General features: G+C 45.8%; 1 protein-coding gene across 4 annotated transcripts in view; it reads right to left on the bottom strand.

The window, feature by feature from the left end:
- SNX16 (sorting nexin 16) overlaps nucleotides 1–20023 on the bottom strand; it is a 232094-nt gene that overhangs the window by 40085 nt on the left and 171986 nt on the right. For all 4 annotated transcript variants that reach the window (XM_086965940.1, XM_086965939.1, XM_086965941.1 and 1 more), the window contains exon 6: nucleotides 7163–7299. In XM_086965940.1, coding sequence (XP_086822066.1) covers nucleotides 7163–7299 — 137 coding nt within the window. The remainder of the gene's footprint in view (nucleotides 1–7162; nucleotides 7300–20023) is intronic.

The raw sequence follows: 20023 nt of genomic DNA on the forward strand, positions 1-20023 counted from the left end.
CCCGCGGAATCTAAGCCTTTGCTGCGCTGAGGCTGGTTCTGCACAAGCTTGTTGGAGGAGAGTGCTTGGGTGCCTCTGCCCTGGCCACGAAAGGAACGAAACTCAGGAGTGGCAGGAGTCTTTGTAGAAAGGCCCAAGGACTTAGCCGTGGCCCGAGAGTATTTTAAGCGCTCCACAGCATTGTCGGCCTTATCGCCAAAGAGGATGGAAGCATCAATGTGCATGTTCATGAGCGAGCCCTGGACATCGGGCAAGAACCCAGTTAAAAGCAACCAGGCATGGCGCCGCAACGCCACAGTCATGGAAATCGCCCTGCCCAAGGAATCAGCCGTGTCCAGACCACACCTGATGGCAAACTTCGCTGCATCCTTGCCCTCTGCAATCGCTTGGGAAAGGACAGCCTGGACCTCCTCAGAGCACTGAGTCAGGACCTCCGCTACCGAATCCCACACTGCATGGGAGTAACGGCCAAATTGAGAAAAGCAAACTGCTCTGTTCCTGGTCAACACCACACTGTTCACCTTCAATAGGAGTGCAGAGAGACGGAGGCGAGCTTAGTTCTTACGCCATTTATTACACTTAAGTGGGTGCAATGTACACAGCTCTTAGGTGGCATGTGTAGACTGAACAACATTCAATAGTCACTCTGCCATATTTATACACAACTTAAGGCAGTGCTTAAGTGACTTCATACAGAATTGCTTAGCAGAGGAAATTCCTCCAATCAGCTCGAGGTCAGTTTGCATTACACCAGATATTGAGTATCAGTGTAAAGACCTTCTAATTCCGTGGTCCATTAGCAATATGTCAAACAGATAAGTTAGAGTACAACGGACATCTTCCAGCAAGACAGGAGAGTTGCACATGTGGGCAAAGTCTATCTGCTGACTAAAACAAACTTAGGAGCAAAACAAGATTTTTCTTGCAAAGGGGAGTTTTTTAGTTGAACTACATTTCTAGGCCCAATTTATGAAATGAATGCAGTTTTAGTTCACTCAATAATCAAATGCATAAAATTAATATTCTCACAATAAGCAGGCGGTATTAACCGACTGCAACCCCAAACTGGCCGAAGAGAACAACCTCTTGCCATATTGGTCCAGCTTCTTAGAGTCCTTATCCGGCGGAGCCGTGGGAAAGGCACTCTGTGACGTTGAGGCCTGAATGACCAGGCTCTCAGGCGTGGGGTGAGTGGTCAAAAAGGCCGGATCACCAGGCGCTGGCACCTAGCGACGTTCTTATCCACCGGTGACCCAGAGGCCGGCCGCAACCAAGTGCCCAAAAGGACTCATTGAATGGGAGCAGCGGCTCAGACGACGTAGACGCAGTCTGGAGGACCTCCATAAGGAGGTTGGTTTTAAGGGCCATCGTTGGGAGGTCGAGGTGGAGAGCCTCCGCAGCACCATAGTGTAGGAAGCGCCCTCCTCCATAGTAGGCGTAGGGGACGCAAACCCCTGGTCAGAAGACACATCAAGCTCACCCGCATCGTGGAGGTCATCCACCCAATCCTGCTCGGAGTCACACTGCCGCGCAAGGGAGTCCTCTGAGCCGTCCCAATTTCCATCTGGCTCTGGAGTAGAAGGAGCCGGTTGTGGCGCAGGGCCGGAGCCGGAGAGGGGGCAAGCGGCGACGGCCGGGGTCAAACCGGAGCTGCATCCCAGGTCGGAACAAAATGGTCCAAGAACCGGGGCAGGGGCTGGATAAACGGCACCCAGTGTGGCACTTGTGGCGGCGCTGGGGCCGGAGTCAAGGGCAGCGCCGGGGCAAGAGCAAGCGGTGCTGCACCCTGTGGCGCCTGGGCCGGAACCGAGGGTGCTGGATCCAGTGGTGCCGTGGCTGGCCCCCGAGGCAGTACCACCTGGCCAATAGAACTGGACACTGGACCGCGGGGCCTGCCGGCCGGAGCCCGGGGCATAAACAGGCAGTCCATGGCAGCAAAAAACTCTTGCAACTGTTCGGGAGTCGCCGACGGACCCGGGTATAGCGGGTAGGCCTCGGGATTCCAAGGCTTCGGAGGAGCGGCAGGGGCAGAGCCCCCTGTCCCCCACGTCAGTCTCCGGGGAGCGACAGGGGGACGTCTGGAAGCAAACATGATTCTACGACTTCTTATGGCGTTGCTTACTGGATTCTGAAGTCCAAGGAGCGACGGCTCCGGTCCCGCGAGCGGTCCCACGAATGGCCCGTAGACCCGAAGCGGTGGTGAGAGGAGCGCCAGAACTCCAGAAATTTCCGGCGCCGCTCCCGTAATGCCTTCGGGGCCATAGCACGGTAGTCCCGACAATCCAGGGAGTCATGGTCATTCTCCAGGCAGTAGAGGCAGAAGTCATGGGGGTCCACCACCGACATATTACGGTGGCACGACCCACAAGATGTTAAAGCTGTGCATCCCTACGTGCACCAGGAGACAAAAGAAGGTGACAAAAGTCTCAAAAAGTGGCTAAAAATTGACTGAGGTACGTGCTCAATCCGGATCTGCACGGAAAAAGAAAGAACTGACGCCAGCACACATGGGTGGTGCCAAAGTACTCTCCGTGGCGTCCTCTCGGCACTTACAACGCCAGTGACGGGCGCGGAGCCGCAGGACGCCACCTACTGGCGCGCAGAGGTACTGCTAAGCAGAAAAACTTTCCAGATCCAGTCTGATGCATGGGGAGATATTCTAAGGTAAGGAATCTATCACTAACATGTCTCTTTCAGATAATAGAGTCGAAAGCAGAACTCAAATCCATAAATGCCAGATAGAACTTGCCACACTTGGCCACAGTGTATTTGGCAATTAAAGATCCAGATTTAAAGCCTGTTCAACTGTGCTTAGGCAGAAAAGGAAACCAAGTTGCAGATTCGAGAGTATGTTGAGATCCTTGGCCCAAAGCTGCAGACAGTCCAACAGATTTCGTCACATAATCTTCGCAGTGGAGTTAATCAATTAGATAGGATGATAGCATTAGGGATAATTTTTTTTAGTTCTTTTTTAAAAATAGGAACAACAGTCGCATGGAACCAATTCTTAGGAGGGCCAGCAATAAGGGCGATATTAAGGATGTTTGTCAGTAGAGGGGCCCAGAGTCGGATATTATCTTTAAACATATCTGAGGGGAGCCTGCCAGGGCCAAGAGCACGGCCAACAGGACAACCAGCCACAGCCCGGTCTTCCTCTTCCAGCTCAATAACTAGGCCAGCAGGAAACCTTGGACACATTTAGGGCGCCTATCAGTGGCTGCTGAGGAGGAGCTATAGGGATATAATCGGTATATATCCGGGTTACCGAAGCCAGGGTCAGCGTAAAGCTTGGTAAAATGGGCAACCAAGAAATCAGATGGAACAACACTGTCAATGCCAGGGCCTTTTTTGGTCTAACGAAAACTGTGATTCATAGTTGCCCAAAAGGCCTAGCAGTCCCTAAGTTCACTTGCCTTAACCAGTGATGAAAAACCTTCCTCTCGGATAGTATTCTTCCTTATTTTAAGGGCATCTCGATACAGAGTTGTATGTCCCCGCAACGCATCCTGTTCTCTAGGAGTTTGTCTTAGCGGAGCGAGTAGCTGATTGTGTGCCTGGGTGCAATTAGCATCGAACCACTTCACTGGTGGCTTACATCCCCGATTATACAGAACTAAGAGAATGTCAAACGCCGCTCTGCTGATCTGGTCAAAGCTATTGAGGAGTGCAGGACCCCATCCCTTTCATCATATAAACAGACCAAAAAAAAAAAAAATCAAAAAAAAAAAAATCGGGGGATTTAGAAACCACCAACTGCGCTAAGAAAAAGGGAGGGAGGGAGGGAGGGAGAGAGGTAGGGAGGGAGAAGAGACAGAGAGGAGAGTGCGAGAAGAGCCTATGTTCACAAAGGGGTTGAATCGACAAGATTGTAATCCCGAACCCAATTTATTAGTGATTTAGAGAAGAGAATAAAATCAATTAGGCTCGCCCCACCTCTGGTGTAGTATTAGGAGTCGGCTTAGAGGGCCAAAAGAGAAATTCAGTTTAGCCAACAACAAAATCAGCACATCACCAAGAGGACAATGTGCAAAAAGGGCAATGAGAACCCTAGCCTCATCCTCCAACCCACAAATATTTGTGAGAGAACTGGCAGATTTTGAAGTTAAAATCCGCCAGCAGTACCAAAGCACAGCCACCTTGAGTATAGCTGGCGCATTGCTCAATGTCCTTAAATAAAGTGTGCTAGATCAACCTTAGAGTGGGCAAAAATATTACTATATAGGTTTATCAGCAGCAGTCTTGTGGCAGAACACTAGAACAAGACTATTTGATAGTATACTAAATCACACTTTGTCTATAGCACCATCTAAAGGAAAAAAAGAGAAACAACCCTGGGCCTTGCCCATATTACTGGCAACTGCTGTTGTGTGGTAGGCAACATTCCCATCTACATAAATAGGGTAAATAAGCCACGTCTTCTGTAAACATATGATAGAATGGCCTTCGATGAACTTAAGTCAATTTAACCTATTTCAGCAATATTCCAGGAGGCTAAGGGAAATGCTTGCAAGGTATGACTTGCGGTGGCGAAACTATGCCCAGCAGGCACATGAAGCCTAGAATAAGTATACATCCAAGGTTGCTCAGGCTCAGCTGGAGAATCACTTAACCAGAGGGAGTAGCTATATCAGAAGTCAATCCTGTGGGTCCACTGGCGAAAGAGGAATGATAGAGGTGTGTGGGTAAGGAGCAATGTCAGAGTAAGAGAACAATTGAGGATTTCCGAGTGACATTCAGGCTCAGGCAGAAAAATTTCCATAGGGCAAGTAAATGCATTAAGAATGTGAAGGGAATATTCTGGGACGTTAAAAAGAGGCTTCTGCGGATGTCTTGATTTTGGGGAGATAGCTCAAGCTAATACATTGTTGAACTTGAATTTCAAATATGTAATCTTTGTAGAGCTAGGCAGTGGTGTGGTTCTACAGATCTGTGGCTAAAAGAATCCCAGAAAGCAAATGGAACTGTATGTTCACTTTATGCATGTGGAAGATCTCCGTAAAGGCTGATACGTTTCAGTCTTTTGCCTGAAGGAATTAATGTTCCATAGTGTAGATGTTGACAACATTTTTTCTGGGTGAGCTAGATCCAAGTAAAGGGATTTTGCAATTTGATGCAACCTATGCAGGTATATATGTAGAATTAGCTAACTGCAATATTTACTGCCACTGTGGTACTGATTGGCAAAGTGTAGGAGTTTACATGAATAAAGGTTTTGGAGGTAAAGCTTGTGAACTGAAATCTTACATCGTGTACTTGCAGCATATAACACAAATTTATCTTTAAGCTCTAACAGAGTTAACTTGCTATGTTAAAGGTTTACCTTCTGACAATAGTCATTATGTGATTATGAATCTAGGTCATTGAGGTCCAAGATTTGGAAATGGTAACTGGAGGCGACACGGGATGTGAGCAATATTTATTTGTAAAGAACCAGAAATCATAGTACTTGCATGTTTACTCAAGTTAATAAAGCAGCACTGTATTGGATTACGTTTTGAAACCTATAGATTGTACTTCCTTCATAAATGAAAATATGTCTTGATTGTGGACAATTCATCAGCATTGGCTCTTTCAACAGAGCCAACAACAAGAGTGGAGGTTTTGGCCAATAAAGGTGAATATTGCATTCTCGACTCAGAGCTGGCAGGACAATGACATGAAAATATCCTATGCTAGAAAGGCACCCTAGGAAAGCAAGACCAGTCTAGGTGGGAAGTGATTGAACAAATGGGAGGAGAATTACTTGTTTACACATGTTATAATCAATAATGCTTATGCCCTCAAGAATAGTGTAAACAAATTCCATACCATAAAACATTTGCTCCAATGGATCTTCTTTAACCCCTTCGAGGCTAATGACGAGCTGGGCTCGTCATGGCGCTTACCTGCCGTGCGCGGATGACAAGGCCAGCTCGTCATAAAACAATGAAAAATAATAAATCCCAGCGCAGGACGGGAAAACGCCTAGCAGCCATGGGGTTAATGATTGTTCATCTCTTATCAAGTAGCGAGAACAGCAAGCATAACTGCATCCAAGATTTCTGGGCATGATACATGAGGGGCAGTTTTAAAAATCATCCTTTGTTCTTGCCTCAGAAGGCCCTGCAAATTATGCATAATGTTTCAAATGTGATGCTTTGTTCTACTGGAAGCTGGCAGAAAGACTTCAATTTGTAGTTTTCATTTTCAGTCAACTACAATAACTGTTTGATTGCAAATGCTTAGCAGTTTCTCAAGCTATTTATATGGAGACGATATTGCTGTAATCTAATGTTCAGAGTACACGTGATCTGATTAGTTTCAAGGGCAGATATTATTTAAAGCATCTCTTAGAGTAGGATACAATAAACAGCACAGAACCTACCATGTGACGAAAAGCATGCAGAGCAGACAATAATATGCAAGCTATTCTAACATATTAGATGATGAAAAAGTTTTAAAAAGCACAAAAAAGATTGTTAGACTACAACTCATGATACGCAAGCCTATCAGTAACACACATATTCTAATCACTTTATAAATGCCAGAAGTGGGAAAAGAATCAACCTCACTACAATTTGCAAGGTAGAAATGTATTGGGTATATAAAGGTTTTGAATGGCCAAATGTATTTGGACTTAAAGCACACACTGAATGCAATTTTCAGAGGGAATGTTGTCACATGTATTCAGCAGCACCAACAGTTAAACAAAACATGGGCATCTTTCATCAGTACCAATGGTTTGGACACAGTATTATTATTTTTTAGTATCTACTAAATTGCTAAGCTAATGTCTTCTGCTGAAAAATCGGCATAAAGTGCAAGTATGTGGTGAACTGTCTCTCAAAAGTGCCTGGGTTAAAATGCCGCTGCAAAGACGGACACAAATTATGGTCAATGGAAGCCGTGGATCAACAGGGTAATCATGAGTATCTGCTACAGGGTGAAGGGAGTTTGTACTAACTTTGTATAGATCAGATATGGTTGTGAAATGTAATCCAACTACTTTTATTTAGGTTGATAAATGGGACTTTCTGCTTGAGTTGTGAAGGAGCAACATTATTTAGAGTGATAATTTCTGTACTTTGGAATACTTCTCAAAATGCACTTTTACAACAACATGGAAAAATACATGCATTTTTAAAATGGTTTTAAAATATTTTCAACAATCTTTTATACTTACCTTATTTTATTTTCTAAAACATCTATGTGCATTTGTTTCTCATTTAATAATTTCTTAAGTGTTTCCAGCTCTTTTTGCTTCTCAATTACATCTTTATGCAATCTGTAATTTGTTTCCTCCAAGGTTTCACAAAAGGCCTATTGAAAAAATGAACAACAATTTTGATATCTTACATTATACTCAGTGGCTAGGTGTAAAGCTATGACATCATTACGTACTGGAGAAAGTGTCTCCTTCTACCTTCTATGAAGGCGCAATTTCATGTTGCTCATTTAGTGCTGGATGTGTTCTACAACTTGAAATCATCCTGTCAAGTCTAGTTAGTTGCTTTTGTCTGCAATCCTTTCACAGACAGTAAACACAATGTCATGAAAATACATGTATGCAATGATGCTCAAGGGAGACAAGGCTGTCCATAATAGGATAAAGAGGGAAATATGATGCATAAAGAGAAAACAAGGAAGACCGTTGTGATTTAGGTTAATAGCTTGGAAGAAGAGAGAACTTGTGAGTGGGGCATTAAGGCCAGAATTTAAGATGGCATGCTAGGATCAGAATTTAAAACAGACAGTAGGGCCAGACTTAGAGGTGTGGCACTTTTGCCAATTATTTCTTAACAACTAAGGACAGAGTTGGGAATTTAGGGTTGATAGTAAAACACTATGGCCAGAAACAAGAATTAAGAAATGTGGCATTATAGCTAGCACTAGAGCGGAGTTAGGAGGCACTAAGGGCAGAAATAGACGAGAAGGCCAAAATTAGGAATGGGGCACAGTGGCTAGAGCTGGGAGTGAAGTACTAGTGCCAGAGTTGGACTAAGGACATTCAGAGAGGACTAATCATTCATTCATTAAAGCTTTATTTCGATTAGCATCAGCAATCATAAAAATACAATAAAAACATCAATAAATTCATGACCATAGCATAAAAATCAACAACATTACAATAGCATACATAAGCAAAATACACCACTACTAAAAATCTAGATAAATACAAACATACTTTAATATCATCTAAAAATTGCAGATATAAAACAGCTGGTCTTGCTTGCTGAAAATGCAAAAGGCAGAAGTAATGGACAAATATAGTTATGTCGCAGGTTGGCCCATTTAGGGCAAATGAAAACAATGTGCAAAGTGTCTAGTGCAGAGGACACATCACATGTACCAGAGGGGGCTTGTGCCATACTGCTAGTAGTTGAGGGGACATATTCAGACGGAAGTATGTTAAAAACCTTCTGTGCATAACTAGCATATCCAATATCAGGTAAAGTTAATTTTTTCCCAAAGATATCACCATAACAATGTGTATAGCAATTTTTATGCTGTGAACCTAAGGTTCTAATTCCCCGAGTATGTACTTTAAATGGTCTCTTAACCCATGCTATATCTGATTTAGAAATTTGCTCTGGAGAATTAAAAAGCTGTGGTTTACCCAAATTTGTCAGTGTTGTTTTTATATAACTTAACCAAGCCTATGCGCAGGGTATGTTCCATATCAAACAATCTCTCAGAATCAATCTGTTGAATTCCAACTCGTTTTTGCCCCATATCGAAAGCCATAAAAGTATAGGGTGCAAATGTATGTAATCAGTAATAAAGCCTGCACCTATCTCATCATGTACTATTATTTTTGCACGTACATTCTGCGGAATTCGTAACAGTTTTCTAAAAAAAATATTTTCAACCGCTTGCATAGTAATAGAAGACTTTTAGCCCCAAATGTCCACTCCACTCTATTGGTATTATAAATGTGTAATACAGACTTTATATGGTATAGCCTAGTCTACTAGAGAAGGCATCAATACTGAAGGCACCCTACTAAAAGATTGGATGTGTGCTTTCAGTAAGGGATCCCAGGACAATTTTTAATTCAGCAAAATGCCTAAGTAGTAGAACTTATCCACCTTTCCTATAACATGATCTCTTATTAAGTAGGTTTTAGTTTTAGTATTTCTAGGTCCCATTTTCAGTGTATGCTTTTGAATAATTTATTTTTCTAGGCCCTGATTTTCCATAAAATCGGCACAATGTAAGTAGTAGGCATTAGCCGAGCAGGAGATGTGTCCTACCTCTGGCATATCTTTACAATGTTACCAGATTGATCTAATTAATATATAAAATAAAGCATAGGTGCTAAAATACATCCCTGCCGGACCCCAACCCTAACTGAAAGTGCACAGTGCATTCCCCCAGTGAGCCTTATCATACTGAGGCTTCAAGCTTGGTGTGCAAATCATGCAAAAACGTCATTAGGCTCTCATCCACCCACATGACCCTCAGCTTAGACCACAGTTTCATCTCACCACTGTATCAAAAGCTGTGCTGAGGTCCATGAAGGCTAGATATATACTTCGAAACATACAACGAAGCAGACCAGGTCACACGATGGTGTGTGACTGTACCGGTGACTGAGAAACAAGTAGAATGCATGTGTGCATCAATGCCGTTGGTGGTTATTGGCAACATATAACTAGAAAGAATCCCATCAGACCACCCTTATTGGTGGAGTTTACGTCATGTGGGGGTCGTTGATCATACCATACCACAAATGGCCATGTAGTGCCGTAGTGGAAATGGATGCCAGTAATCCAGCTATATGTTTGCCATGAAGTGGACACAAAAATGTGCAGTGCTCGAGTGATAATGGTGAAAATAGAAGTGAAAATAAAATTGACTACCCTAGTTCCGACAAAGTGTACATACAGAAACTTTGGTGTCAGAAATTAAAAACGCCTGGTGAGAAGTCTAACCTATGGCGCTGTGCAGGACGGTCGACATGTTTCAGCCTATGGGACAATATTCCGGCTTTCTTCAGGACCATAGATAAAAGAAAGCTACTGCAACTACAACCACAAGAAATGTGTTGGGTAAAAAACTGATACATATCTACCAGAAATTTGAACATTTTTAGGCGTCCACTGGTGGGAGAAGATAGTCTTCTTCCCAGCCTTGTGTGGGTGAAGACCTCACCTCACCCGGCAACCGCTCGGGATTAGGAGGCCCCGCTCTGTCCGTCGGTGCCCTGATGTGTGAGCCAAGCACTTCACTTCTTTTAGTAGTACCAGCCCGGGGTTGTGAATAAAGTTTTTTCCTATACACCCACGAGCCAGGTACTTTTTAACCCTTCTCTAAATCCCACCACTCGCATAAATATCCCCATCACTTACACCACACGCACCATACATAGTCATTACTATCAGTGCTCCCGCGTAGTCGTAGGTCGCAGCACGCCGCATCCCGTTAGAGGGGTGCGAAGACCCTATGATGAAGCATGACACCAAGGGGCGTTTTGGTGTGTGAGGGGTATTTTACAAAACACTAAGAGCTCCCACACTCTTGTGGGTACCACTTCTCTCAGTCATTGTAAGTAGGATTCCTCTTGTTTATATATCTATGCCCATGGAGCAAGAATCCTACCCCTTTACTCTACCTCCCTCCTTTGTTAATTTTGTTATTATGTCTAGTCAGGGCTCTCTGGACCTCTGTACAAATAGTAAAAAATGAGTCCACAATGGCTCGATCATTCACATCAGAATACAAACACATCTCAAATTCCCAGCTATACTTTTGCATCAAATTCCTCAGGAAGTCATCCGGGATAACCTTACCCCATAATACACCACCCTTGTGTTTTAAGTGTAAGCAGGTATTTATAGATGATGATAGACTTAGCGCTAAAATCAAACCAACCAAATTCTGCCGAAATTGGATTATGGTCGCTAAATAGAATCCATACTATTCTAAATCCCACCAGAGACTGAATCAAGCATGCAGATGCGAAAATATAATTAATAGCTGTATTATTACCTCTACCCTTTTGAAAAAAAAACTTTGCATTTTTATAGATCATAAAGCAATACAATGGATTATATACACTCATCTCGGAGCATAATAATGTGGATAAGACAGTCTAGGTAGATATGTATAATGATGTAGCAGGTCAGGACATCATATCAAAAAACGTTCTCGCCCCTTATCAGTTGTTGTCTCTAGCGCAAGGTTGTTACCCCTGTCTAAACATATATAACGCAATGATCATACCGGTGATTTCAATAATGACAGTCAACATATGTGCTGGCAATGTTCACCCAACGCCTGCAGGCACTATACCCTGTTCTTGCTCTGTGGAGGGGTCCTGTTGCTGCGTGGTCAAATAAGTTTTGAAAGGGCCCCGTATATCCCTGGGTCTGGAGGAGGGAGGGATCATGGTCGCGTACAGTTTGCGGTTCATGGAACAGGAAGCTAGACTGTTTACCCATTCTTTCGCTGAAGGCGAGGTTTTTTCACCCCAATAAATGGCAACTTCTCTCTTGGCTAGCAACAGACCAATGGCAACAAATGTTCTAATCTTGGGGGAAAACTGAGCAACGTACCCTAGGAGCGCAATTTCTGGTAAGGGGACCATTGGTACATTCACCATACTGCTAATAGTTTTATGCACCTTCACCCAATATGTGTGGATACGCGGGCAGGTACATGCCAGGTGAGCGAAGTCTGCATGTGGGGCATTGCATTTTGGAAAGTGCCGGGGTCTGGATGGATCTATTCTGTGGACTCTGGATGGGATTATGCAAGTTCTATGCAGAAATTTGAAGTGTATCAGTTTATGGGGACTATTAAGGGAAACATTTTTCATCACTGAGCGGCAGAAAGCCCATTGCTCATCTGTAACTGGGTTGCCAAAGACTTTCTCCCATTCACTACGGACCCTGTCGTCATTAACTGGAATGATGGCAGCACATGCCTTGTAGAGTTTTGATATAAGGTGTGCCTCTTGTGGGTGAATTGCTTGCCCGTAGTTGCGACAAATGATTTGGTCAGTGTCTAAATGTATATGAATTCCTAAATATTTAACGGAATCTGTGCACCACTCCAGTGGGAACTCCAGGTCCCGACGGATTGTGCCTACCGAAAGGGGAAAAATCACAGATTTGTGCCAGTTTATGCACAGTCCTGAATATGCACCAAATAGCAAAATTTCTCTAATGAGAGGTTCTAGATTGACCTGGTGGTTGCGAACATGAAGTAATGTGTTGTCCGCATATAACGACACTTACAACGGACCAGTGTTGAATTGTAATCCTCTATGCAGGTGTTTCTCTTGGAAATGTCGCATCAGCGGGTCCATAGCCAGAATAAAATAACAGGGGCGATAATCGGCAGCCCTGCCTTGTACCTCGTGGAAGGAGCCGACAGTGTGCCATTCAGGCTGAGTCTGGCGGTGGGTTGGCTGTATAATAGTACCGGGGTGGCTATGAAACCGACCGGCATCCCCATGCGTCTCATAATGGATATAATGAATGGACATTCAAGGGAATTAAATGCCTTTTTGGTGTCTAATTGGATTGCGGCTGCTAGGACCTCAGGGTTTATTCTATGAAGAGTGTTAAATAAGGTACGCAGATTGAAAGCAGTAGATTGGTGGGGAATGAAACCTGATTGCGACAGCGATACTATGAATTCCATTAGAAGGCAGAGCCGACAAGCGAGAACCTTGGCCAGTATTTTGTAATCTAGGCTCAAGAGTGAGAGCGGGCGATATGAGCCACAAAGGAGGGGGTCCTTCCTAGGCTTGGGGAGGAGAATAATTAAAGTTTCACGCAAAGTAGGAGGCAAGATCTGTGTCTCCAAGTTTTCGGCGTAGACCTCCCGAAGTTGCGGAATCAGCAAATCCTTGAAGGCCTTGTAAAAGGCACCCGTGAAACCATCCAGGCCAGGGGCTTAGGAGGATCTAAGGGCAGAGATGGCTTCGTCAATGTCAGTCTGCGAGATCGGTTCCGCTAGGAAGTCAGGCATATACCTCTCAAGGTAGACAAGAGCCACCTCCGATAGATACCCTTCCTGCTCTGTCCGGTCCGGTCCCACTCTAGTGGTATATAATTTTTTTAAGTTTGTCAGAAACACCCCTTGTACGTCTAGTGTGTCTGTAATTTGTTGCCCTGACTCAGTTTGCAACTTAGCTGTATATGTATTATGATCATCTGAGCCAAGACCCTTCCCGGGCGTTCGCCCTCGCCATATTGTATGGCATTCTGGTATTTCCCCATAAACTGGATCTCTCGTTCGGCTGTGTGTTTATAATCGGCAAGCAGTGTTATTCGTGGTTTGTCGATTTTGTCGTCTTTGGTCTGGAGCTGCCTGGAGTCCAATGTCTTAAGATCTTGTTCTAACCGGGCTAAGGTTCTGAGCAAATCCCGTAGCACTCTGGCATGTTTGGATATGCCTCTCATATAGGCCTTAAAGCCATTGCCACAGAGTCAACGGAGCCGGTATTTATGTTAAAGTAATCCTCTACAGCCTCACGTATTTCGTGTTGAAAAACCACCATCATCTAATGCCCAACTTGGAAACCGCCACTATCTCTCGAAGCCCTCAGGTTGTGGGACTTTCAAAGTTAACAGTACCGGGGAGTGATCAGAATGTGTCCGTGGGAACGTATGGATTGTACTAGCTAGGCACATCTGGGGATACCAACCAATAATCAATCAGTGTCCATGTGTTGTGGGAACTGGTATAGTGTGTGTAGTCTGTGTGTCGTGGATTGCGAGCGCAACTTACATCTATTAAGGAGAACTGTTCTTTTAGTGAGTTCAGAGCCCTGCGCGCGCGTGGCTTAGGGTCTGGTGCGCTCGAAGTGCTGTCTAAAGTTTGATCTGGAGTGATATTTAAGTTCCCCCCAGCAAAAGGGGCACCAGGCCAAGTTGCAGTAGCAGGGAAAGCAAGGAATAAATAAAATCAGGGGAGTCGATATTAGGACCATTATGCAGACCAAAGCCACACTGTGCCCCAACAACGTACCCAGCACAATTATGTATCTGCCTTCGTTGTTGCGGGTCTCAGAATGAATGCAAAAAGGGATTCTTTTGTGTATAAGAATGTCCGTGCCTCCAGCATAGCTGGTGATTTAGCTTGGTGAGCGAATAGCGCTAGTACGATCCAGCTAAGCGCTGAGGAAACTTTGCCTATACTTAAAGAATTGCAAGGACATTTTTAAAAAAAGAAACGTGACTACGACGTTTTTAAAACTTTTGCCTGTTATAATTTGTATTTGCCACTGCACTCTGTTTTCTTGCATTTACCCTCACCCCTACTCCCTACCCGCCGCGGGAAGTCCCGTTTGTAGTAGAGGGAAACAAGGGTACTTTCGGGCCGCCCACTCGATCCAGCCGTCATCTTAGGCCTGGTGGTGACTGTTGGGGACGCGCTCTAGCTATTCCCGACATCCGGGCAAGAGCCTAATTAGCTCGTCACTTGCCAGGATGCGCAGCGGACGTGCGCAGCGGGCGCGCGCTGAAGACGCACCAAAGACAAGCCCGTCATCGCCCGTCCACGCCAGTTCCGCGCCTCCCGCCAGAGACCCTGATCAACTTAGGAAAGACTATATACGCTACTCAAGGGATGATCTGCTTAAATTGGATTGCACCAAATTAAATTGTAAGTTATTCACAGTCTCACGTAAATCAGGCACCTTTCATTGCCCTTGTGGGTTCTCCCTGCCCAACCTCAAGAACATTCCCCTACCCCCAGGCATCGCCTCTCAGCAAATTAAGGTAGCGCAGCTTAATGTGAGGTCTCTACAGAAACATCACCTGGAAGTCAACTAGATTATCTGCAACCATGCTTTAGATATTCTTTTCCTCACAGAAACATGGCTACAAGATGATATGATCTCTGTCATTAATTTAGCCACTCCTGTAGGTTATTCCACATACACTCTAAATAGGCATGCGAGAGGAGGCGGGATAGCAATGATTGCCAGGTCACAGTTTACATGCCTTTTTACTAAGTGGGACATTGAAGGCTGTGAATGCGCCTGCTGTAACATCAAGATAAACGCACAGTTTACTCTTGTAGGCATGCTGATATACAGGCCCCCGGGACTTGTGGGCAACTTTATTAAATCTCTTCTTGAAAATGTATGCTCTTTGATCACGGGCACTGCTAATTTCAATATTATGGGGGATTTAAACATCCACTTTGATCTGGTCGCCGATAGCAAGATAAACACACTGATAGCGGATATGAATGCTTTTCAGCTACGGCAACTGATTAGCAGCCCTACACATAGAGGCGGGCACCTCTTAGACCCCATTTTTACGACCCTGGCTAATGCGACCGCAGAGAGACCATTTCCCATGACTTGGACGGATCACTTTTTAGGGATCATGACAGTAGTGATTGAGGGGACCCACAATATTGTAGATGGGCAGCAGGTGTTAAAAAGATCTTGGAGGAAGCTCCATCTGGAAGACCTCCATGCACTTCTTACAGTTGATCCTCCTGCAGTAATTGGGAACCCCGATCAGGATTACGAGAGCTTTTGGAACTGGGTTACCCAGGCTCTGGATAAACTGAATCCAGCCAAATGGACCAAGGCACGCTTACAGCAATCTAGCCCATGGCACAATGAGGAGCTTGTTTCCCTGAAAAAAGAATGTAAACTTGCGGAACGGAAATGGAGGAAAGAGTATGATGCCTGTGAGAAGTTGGCCTGGTATGTGATGCTCACTAATTCTAGTGATCACCTTGTACCATGCCAAGCAACCCTTATGATGATTGGTTGTAAGTCAACCTTATAGACCAGTTATCCTAGTGGTAACGTGGACAAAGCAGTCTTAGGCTAAACTCTGAAAGGCATGTGAAGCCAGCTGTATTACCATACACAACCCCCTTGAATACCACATGAAAGGACACCACACAGATATATATTGAAAATATATATATATTTATTAACTACAAATATCCCCTGAACTCTTTATGAGCACTGAAGCACAAGCGTTAAACAAAACACAGTTTAACTCCTTCGACGCTCATGACGAGCTCAGCTCGTCATGGTGTACACCTCCATACACTCATGACGAGCTGAGCTCGTCATGAACAATGGGAATCAACATAACTCAGCACACTAGGAAAATAACACTAGCATCAATGGTGTTAAAATACACAAAAGTTGCACAATATGGATGAGCCCTAGGGGCCACCTAAACCATATACTAAAAAAGTGGTATAAGAGATACCAATCGTAAAGGAAACAGGCCTAGGGCCTTGGGAATCGCTGGAGCTGTTCGGGACTAGCAGTGACTAAGTCGGGAAAGGCCCGCGGGACTCGGGTGCAGTGTTTAAAGTGCACGCACTCACCAATGCAATGTCTATGGTGCGTAAAAGTTAAAGTTAGTTAGTTAGGAACCTTCCGAGTGACCGAGAAAGCTGAAACTTAAGACACAGGCCCAAGAGGTGTGTACCAGTGTGGGAACACCGGTGTTGCTGAGCTACCTCACCCACAGGACGCGGGTGCATAGGGTCGAAGTAGTGTCAGGTTTCGTCACGCTGGTCGATGGTGCTTGGAGCTGAAGATGCTGCAGGCGGCTCGATGTGAAGAGTTCCAGTGGATCCAAGGGTGGATCTGAAGTTGTGAAGACCTGAAAGCAGAGGGGACAATGTTCAAAGTCACTAGCCAGTGACTACCGTGGAACCAGATTGGAACCAGGCGATGTCGGGTGCAAACAGGTGATGAGGTGTAGCTTCTCTCTGCAGCCACGTGGACACGAGGGGTCGAGGACGTCCAGGAGTCGATCACGAGCTGTCCCACACAGGCTTCTCGCTGTTGGCGGTGTCGGCAACTTGATTGCAGCAAACAGGCCTTGGCTAATGCAAGCCACGCAGGAATCGTAAAAGGCTCATCACTCGGACCAGCAAGGTCAGAGCGGGTGCTCCCTTTTACAGGAGCGAGGGCAAGCCTGGAGCAACCAGACCCGCAGTGTAGTTCGTAGGTTTCGTCGCCATGATGGCCGCTGACCACGTGGCAAGTGGCCGGGATGGCGCGTCGAGTGGCACAATGCAAAAGGGCCCCACGCAGATCGTGGAGATGCTGGGGGGGCTGATCTTCGGTGCAAGGGCTGCTCGGTGGTGGGGGTTCTCAGTCCCCAAAGCACCACGTCGAGGGTGCCTCGGATGCTGCGCAGTCAGCTCTTCGGGTGTCTTTCAAGAGGTCCGGTCCCACGTCTCTCGGTGCCTCCACGGGTCCCTTCTTTGTGGGGACTGTGGATCGGGCTGTGAGAAGTCTGGGTCTTGTCAGGCTCTGGGCTCGGGCTCCGGGGGGAGGCGGCGGCAAAGCAGACGTTGAGTTGCTGGTTGGTACCTGTGTTCACAGGGTGGCCACTCCGAGGCCACAAGGGAGATGCTCTTCAGTCTTCTGTGCAGCAGAATGTCGAAGTCCAGTCGTCTTCTTAGTTTCAAGTTGATTCAGGAGGATCTGAGGTGCTCTGGCACTGCTCTCACTCTTATTCCCAATCTGAGGGGTGGATCACCTGCTAGGTCCCTCCTCTGGGTGGGACCAGGAAGGGGGGCGGTTACACCCCCTTTCCTTTGTCCAGCTCCTCGCCAGGCCTGGGTCTGGAAAGTCCCAGGACCGGTTTGGACTGGCTTATGCACGGGGACACCTTGTGTGCCCCGGGCATGTCTCAATCTATTCAGCCCTGTCCTACCCAATACACAAAATCCTGTCTGGGGTGGTGCTCGCACCTCCCTAGGCAGGAAACCCTTTGTCCAAGCCTCCCTCGCTGGAAGGACTCCCAGCAGCAGGAGGTCAGACTTGTGTCTGTGGTGGCAGCGTCCATTTTGTGACGCTGAGGCTCTGGTTAACTTTAACCGGGGTTAAGGCTACACACATGTCGTGTCCCTCTAGAAGGGTGGAATGCTATCCCCGTCGACAGAACTGTCGAGGGGATAGTATTCCAAATCGTATGACACCTTACTCGACATGTTTTGATAAAGCCAAACCAAAGTTAGCATATAACCGCGAGGATTATAATGCACTTAAGAGTATATGGTATGGCAATATCCCAGAACAGCTAAGGGAGTGGTTCCCAACAGCTGCAGACAGGCTCAGCTCATGCTAGAGCACCATCTCACATATTTCCAAGCACTCTGCCTCCAGGATTGATGAGGCCTTCGATAGGAGTGGCTGATAGGAACATATGTGGCAAGTGAAGGTTAGATATAGGGATAGTATATCTAAGTAAGAGGTGATTACACCAACTTACCCCAACTGAGTGATCAGCCAGTTGTGTCAAATATGGAGGCCAGACCAGGGGTGGCACAATACATGCTGCAGCCCCTTGTAGGCTTTGGAAACACCTATGCCCTGGGTACCTAGGGTACACTGTTACAGGGGCCAATAAGGTGAACCAGTTCCAATTCGTAATGCACCTAGGGTGCATTGGCAGTAATTTAGAGAGAGAACAGCAGGCTGTGGGGCTGATTAGCAGGCCCACAGCCACATTAAGTCATAAACCAGTGAAGCAAAAAGCAAAAATTTGGGGTGACCATAGGATAGCAGACCCTAATCTCCAACAATGCCGAACTCAAAACCCTCTATATGAAAGCACAAAAAAACTACCATCGCACTATTTGTAGAGTTCGCGCCACCTATTATGCGAACGAAATCAGGTGTAGTCATAACACCTCTAAAACCATTTTCAAAATATTAAAAGAACTCAGCACTAAACAAACGGTCCAAAATCTTATTTTGTCACCCTCTTTATGCGAGAACCTTGCATCTTTTTTCATGGAGAAAATAGAGAAAATCTACAAGGCTTTTCCCACACTGCCCTCCTATGTTCCCTCAGATACTATGGCCACCTCCATACTAGCTGATATACCGGCACTCAGTCAAGAGCAGTTCCTCCATCTGTGTAACCAAGTCAAATCAGGTTCACCAGCAGATCCCCTAAAACCAGACTACTTTAGAACCGCTGATAGGACACTGCTTGGGCCCCTTAGGGATATTATTAACTCATCTTTTTCCACTGCCACCATTCCCGCCAGATGGAAACAAGCTTGGGTCACTCCCATCATAAAAAAGCCCACATTAGATCCTACTCTACCTGAGAATTTTAGGCCAATTTCATTACTTCCTTGGCCAGCCAAGGTGGCAGAGTCATATGTCAACTCTATCCTGACTAAATTCTTGACAGCCAACTCCATCCTGGATAATTCTCAACATGGCTTCCGGGCGGGTCACAGTACGGAAACGGCCCTCTTAAGTGTGACGGAAAATCTCAGGACTATCCTGGACTCCGGCGATACGGCAGCACTGATTCTTTTAGATCTCAGTGCTGCCTTTGATACGGTTTCACACGAGGTGCTGTTGTTCAGACTGCAGGAGATTGGAGTTACAGGTCAGGCCCTGAACTGGTTCAAGTCTTTTCTATCAGGAAGGACATTCAGAGTATCTACTCCTCCATTTATTTCCAAAGAGTGTCCCATCAGATAGGGTGTCCCCCAGGGGTCGGCGTTCAGCCCCACATTATTTAACATTTATGTCCGACCATTAGCTGAGGTCGCCAGGAGAGGGGGGCTGTCGCTCGTATCTTACGCCGACGACACCCAGCTAGTGGTGGCCTTGAGGGATGGAAACGGGCTGAGCGCGAAGAACTTCAAACAATGCCTCATTGATATCACCACTTGGATGACCTCTATCTATCTACAGCTTAACGCTGGTAAAACAGAGGTTCTGTTGGTAGGCAAAGAAGCAAGTACCTGGGACGCCAAATGGTGGCCTGAGGCTCTTGGCAAACTACCAGATCCCAAAAACCACGTAAAAAACCTAGGAGTTTGGATTGACTCTGCCTTGAATTATACTCAACAGACAAAAAAGGTTGCGGCCACCTGCTTTGGGATTCTGCGGAATCTCAGGCCAATCCTAAAGTTCTTTGACCCTAAAACCCGGCAGATAGTGGTTCAGTCTGCCATTCTTTCTCGGCTGGACTACGCGTGCTCCCTGCTCCTAGGAGCAAATCTGGCGGAGAAAACAAGGCTGCAGCGCGTCCAAAATGCGGCAGCCAGAGCGCTGACTGGT

This window comes from Lissotriton vulgaris, chromosome 4_1 (assembly GCF_964263255.1).
Source record: "Lissotriton vulgaris chromosome 4_1, aLisVul1.2, whole genome shotgun sequence".
Taxonomy (NCBI): domain Eukaryota; kingdom Metazoa; phylum Chordata; class Amphibia; order Caudata; family Salamandridae; genus Lissotriton; species Lissotriton vulgaris.